This window comes from Amphiura filiformis, chromosome 4, assembly GCF_039555335.1.
Source record: "Amphiura filiformis chromosome 4, Afil_fr2py, whole genome shotgun sequence".
Classification (NCBI taxonomy): Eukaryota; Metazoa; Echinodermata; class Ophiuroidea; order Amphilepidida; family Amphiuridae; genus Amphiura; species Amphiura filiformis.
In genome coordinates this window covers 47,660,314-47,666,315 of record NC_092631.1, presented here as the reverse complement: position 1 = coordinate 47,666,315, position 6,002 = coordinate 47,660,314, and the positions used below count along the sequence as shown (strand labels likewise).

Genomic DNA, 6,002 nt, shown 5'->3' with positions numbered 1-6,002 from the left:
TATTTCTGTATAACTTTGTAAATTTCTTTAATAAATCACTTGTTTAGATGCTGAACTCAACTGATGAAGATTTTCTCGTTGTATATTTATAGGTTAATAAAATGTGTATCACTTGTTGGGAGTGAAATTGTACACAATAATACACGCTTACTGAGATGTTGATGCGTCTAATGCACGAGCCCCGATGTCAAATTATAAAGTCTGCACAAAAAGTAACTCAGCTGTTATAAATACGCCTATAGAATCAGAACTAATAATTGTTTTCCCAATATTTCAACATAAAAAGTTTTAAAAGAAAAATACCCCAATTTAAAGGTTGCAGTTATTTGTATTGATTTGAAGTAAGCGCGAAGATAATGGCGGGCTTTACGGGTTTTCAGTGCTGGCATTTATAACCATTGATCACTGTAAACTGCAACTTTTAAATTCGGGTATTTTTCTGTAAAAGCACTACTGTGTTGTTAATATTGAACGACATTTGACGAATGGGGTATCAAAATGCGTGTAAATAAATCATCCTTCTCGCTATGTTGAAATATTGTTAAAACAATTATTAGTTCGGAATCTATAGGCGTATTTATAACAACTGAGTTACTTTTTGTGCAGACTTTATATTGCCTATCATACGTTCATAATTTAGAGCCCATTTATTAAGAATATGAGTGCATTACGAGGAGAATGCTAAAAGCAAGCAATATTATTGTAGTCTACCGGCAAATGAGAAACAGATTACATGATGAATACTTAAGTAAAAGCCTCCCGCATTTTATACAAATGATGATGCATTACTATAGGGCGAATGTTTTTATAAGTAAACGCGCATTATCTGGAGCATGTATGACTAACTTAACCAAAACTGCAGCTATTTACGACGTTCATGTATCTACATTATAGATAATGCGAAAGATATTTGTTCCTACTGAAAATTATAAAAATAACTAGCTGTATCCAACATTTTGATGTAGATGAGGAATGAACTGCTCGACTTACCAACGCTTCGTTGTTTTCATCAAAAGGAACGCCTCATTTTGTGGTATCATATTTTGTTCACGTGTAGGCGTAAGAGTTACATAGGACCAGAGACAACACACAATTTTGGTAAGATGTGAAGCTTTTTGGACCAACGTGATATTTGCATCGACAAAGCATAGTACAATTGAATGTAAATAGCCACCATACCACAGGAACAGCAGTATAACTTTATTGGCCCAAAACTGATCCCATCATCGAATGATCGGCATTGAAATGTGTGTACCAGAGTTATGTAAGCTTGCACATTTGCGCAAAGATGAGAAAAGAATATTTGTGCGAGAAAACTAGTGGCAATCCAATGAACATCAAGTCTTAGTGAGGATTACGTGTAGCTCGTCGTCCGATTCCATTTCAAACCGCGCCAATTCTACCGAAAGCCATGAAAGCACTTCTCGCTAATTTAATAATGTATGCTCGAGTAGCAAGGAATGAGTCATGGTCTTCATACAATGATACAACCTCTCATCCTTTGACATTTGAAAATGCTGAATATTTGTATTCGCACGTTGAGAGAATTATTGTAGGAGTGATATGTTTATTTATTTGTATATTTGGATCAGTTGGAAACTCTTTGGTAATCATTGCTGTTTTACTGTCACGAAAACTACACACACCGCCAAATGTCTTCGTAGTAAGTCTTGCGACTGCAGATTTACTTGCGAGTGTATCATTAATTTGGAATGTTGTTGCCTTACTTGGGCCCGATAGTTGGCCTCTACATAACGCAACATGGTTCTGCACCGTCGCTGGTTATATCGTACTGGATTGCATTGGAGTCAGCCTGTTTTCTTTGGCTGCGATATCACTTAATAGATATGTACTAATCACAAAATCATATCAAATTTATCAAACTATATATTCACCTATAAAATTAGGACTCATGGTCACTGGTGCATGGGTTTTTCCATCGTTTTTATTCTTATTATTGTCACTTACTGGAACCATTGGTTTTGGATACAATAAGAAATTATTTCTTTGTAATGAATTTGCAAGACATCCTCGAGGTGAACTCGCACTCCTACTGATCAAAGCTTCAACAACGTTGATGGTACTCGCAACTGTTGTTGTGAGTTACACTCTTGTGATAAGACACGTCAGACAACATTTTAAAAAGAAGAGGCAACGTGAAGTCAACAACATGACCATGGAAACTTCAACACCAGGAACAGCATTCGAATCACAACAACAGAATACATGCTCTACTGCAGGAGATTCGATCCGTTATCCTGGTACATTACACCAGGTAACTCACCACCAGGTAACTCACACAACCGAGAATTCGTTCAATCAAATGGATCTCGAGGTTACCAAGAATCTATTCATCGTTGTTGCCATATTCTTTGTCTGTTTCATACCGTATGCCATTATTTTATTTATCCCTGGAAGCGATTCTTATCATCTCTACGGCGTACTTTTAGTGTTTGCCAATTCAGCTTTTAACCCTGTCATATATGCCCGTCGTCATCCGCACTTTAAAGTAGTTCTCAGTGCGATGATCAAATGTCAGTATCAAAACATACCTGAACCTACGGGTTTACTAAAGAGAATCTCCTCAATAAGAATTAATCCTAACCCATGAATGTTGCATTACATTGGCTTATAAAGATTTTCAACATTGGGGAGGTGAAAATAGAAAAATATTTGATGGGCCACCCTGGGGGTGCCCGAGGGGGCTTTCCCCTGGGAGTCAGAAAATATAGGTCACAAACACCCATTTTGCCTATATTTTAGCACAATTTTTTTAACTTCATCTAGTATTATTGGGTGGGGGGGCTGAAAGGTATTCCAGCCCCCGCACCGAAATTATTGAGGGGCTGAGCCTAAGCCCACCCCCTCCGGTTCCTAAGCCTATGAATTTTGTTTAGAGAATCTTTCATCGTGATGTCTCAGCCTTGACATCCAAGGTCCACGAGACAATGGACTAAGGGACAATGTGATCCGTATAAACTAACATAGGAATCTATTATTTATGCAACTTGTATATAAGTCTTCATGCAGTGTATTGACTATAGACTAATCTTATTTCACGCATTCCTATACCTCAATGGCAGTCATAGCTGGTCCCCGTAGTGTATATCCCATCTAAAATATGAAATGATGCGTCCTTGGCGGCGATTGTAAACTGCATTTCATCACCCGTGTTACACGTAGACAATAGAATGATGAAAGTTTACAACACAATACAACATAACATCGATTTTTAAGCGGCTTTAATCCACGCAATTGGGCAGTCACAACACCAGTTTGGTGCGCCGGGGACCCAGTCATGGCCGACTAAATTCTGCCATGACTTCGCTAGTATTCAATTATCAGCCATTAATTTAGTATTAAAATAAGGCACTTATCATGGTTACATTATATAACCAATCTGAGCGTATCGCGAATAAAATGCTAATAGCATAAATAGAAACAGAAACAATAAAGTAGACAGATTTCGTGATGAATGCTGACAAGAAATAGCCTTCGGGAAACTCCTTGCCCTAGCAAATCTGAAATAATCGGCGTAATGCATTACTTACACCCACACTACGAGCATTAAAAAATCAAGTATTAAAATAGATAACGTACAGTTAATAGTATTACTTCGTTATTGTTGCGCTGTTGTTGTTGCTGCTGTTGCAAAATAATTACACCCTGGTTGACTAATATGCGAGGAACCGTTTGGCATTATAAAGTAAATATACGAATTGAACAAAGGAAAAATTCATTTTTGTTGCTATAAGGCTGCATGTAGATTGGACATCGATAACGCGCCAGAAACTATTTTTTTTGTCTAATAAATTTTTAGTCATGTTAGATGTGTTGTAATAAATACCAACTTTAGTGGAACAAACGGTACATTACGATTGTGGTACGACTGTTAATTGGACCAACATAATTTTGAATTGAGTACTTCATAGAGCGATATATTTTTAATTTACATGAAATGCTAAACCAAACAATGTGAGCTTATGTGCTGATCCTGGCTTAGCAAGTAACATCTGCGCGTAGACAGGTTTTTATCAAACTAGTGCGGACGTAACGACAACACCAACTTAACAACAACTGAAGATCCCTCCTTCCGGTTGCATTCATTTCAATCAGGATTCTGCACTTATTTTAAGGAAAAACTTTTCTCGCTGCTATTATATCTGGTTCAAATATGGGTGATCAACTACCATCGACTGAAGCATGGTCAGTAGACAATGAAATAACATCTTCGAAATTGGATAATGCTGTGAGTCTGTATTCTTACACTCAGCGAATTGTTGTGGGAATGATATGCCTTCTTATTTTCATATTTGGATCTGTAGGAAACTCTTTGGTAATCATTGCTGTTTTACTGTCGCGAAAACTGCACACACCGCCTAATGTCTTCGTAGTAAGTCTTGCGACTGCAGATTTACTTACGAGTGTATCATTAATTTGGAATGTTGTTGCTTTACTTGGGCCAAATGGTTGGCCTCTACAAAACGCAACATGGCTCTGCACCGTTGCTGGGTATATCGTATTGGATTGTATTGGAGTGAGCCTTCTCAATCTCGCTGCGATATCACTTAATAGATATATACTCATCACAAAACCGTATAACAAGTATCGAAAGGTGTATTCCCCTGTCAAAATTGGACTTATGGTCATCTTCACGTGGGTAATCCCATCCTTATTGTTGTTGTTGCTGTCACTTATTAGACTTATCGGGTTTGGATACAACAACAAATTATTTCTTTGTAATGAACTCGAACAACATCCTCAAAGCGAACTAACACTTCTACTAGTCAAAGTCTTGATTACGCTGTTAGTCCTTGTAACGGTTATCATCAGCTATATCCTGGTTTACCGACACGTCAGACAACATTTTAAAAAGAAGAGACGACGTGAACTCAACAGCTTAAACATGCAAGTTTCGACATCTGGAGCAACTGCTAGACCCGCTGCTAGATTTGAGAGACAAGGCCGTGGAGCATGTTCTACTGCAGATTCGACCTCCCAACCAGTTACTTCAGGACATGCAACCCGTAGTCGGGAGAATGCATTCAATCAAATGGATCTCGAAGTTACCAAAAATCTATTCATCGTTGTCGCCATATTCTTTCTCTGTTTCATACCGTATGCTATCATTTTATTTATTCCTGGAAGCGATTCTTATCATCTCTACGGCGTACTTTTAGTGTTTGCCAATTCAACTTTTAACCCTGTCATATATGCCCGTCGTCATCCCCACTTTAAAGTAGTATTCATTGCGATGATCAAATGTCGGTACAAAAATATACCAGAACCTACAGGTATCGTGAAGAGATTCTCCTCGAGAAGAGTCAATCCTAACCCATAACTGCCAAGTATATAACTTGGCATAGTTCCTTGGTGTACGTAATATAACTTACAAAAAAAGCGCAGTGATTTATAGTACGCTACGCACAGGCACAACGCCTAGACGTTGATCCACAAGCCTCAGCACACTTTACAGTTGTCGCTGACCACTACGGCCCCGCCCCACTTCATTCCATAAACCATTTAACAACAATACAGGGACTTTGCTGCTTCAAGAGCGCACATCCTAGACATTCCACAAATAACCTTCGCAACCAGGATCAGCTCCCCGAGTTTCGTACGGGTTACAACGAAACAATTAGCACTAAGTTCCTTGTCCAGGGGAATTTCAAGCTAACTCAATTTTGCACGAGAGCGTACTAGGCACCGCCAGGGTTTGAACCCGTAACCTCTCGCACCATAGTCGAACGCCTTAACGATTGAGCTATAAAAATATTAAAAATACCAAAAAATCAAGGTCATGCTATTGATTATGTTAAACGCCGTTTTAAATATTCCATTTTGTTTATTTTTTTATTACATCTCCTTAACGATATTGATTAAACATTATGATCCAGAATTGCTGCCTAAACCTTAGATCGCAGCCGTGAACTTAACATTTTAAAGCACTACGCGTATGTATATATTTTATCCGTTTTTTTGGCATATGGCGTTATGAGCGT

At 38.2% G+C, this 6,002-nt stretch overlaps 1 protein-coding gene across 1 annotated transcript; it reads left to right on the top strand.

Annotated features, from left to right (window-relative positions):
* The first annotated feature begins 3,913 nt into the window (after nt 1-3,913).
* LOC140150233 (G-protein coupled receptor moody-like) lies at nt 3,914-5,341 on the top strand. Its single transcript, XM_072172238.1, has one exon. It carries the CDS (start codon nt 4,175-4,177, stop codon nt 5,339-5,341), a length of 1,167 nt encoding a protein of 388 aa, XP_072028339.1. The 5' UTR covers nt 3,914-4,174.
* The last annotated feature ends 661 nt before the right edge of the window (nt 5,342-6,002 follow it).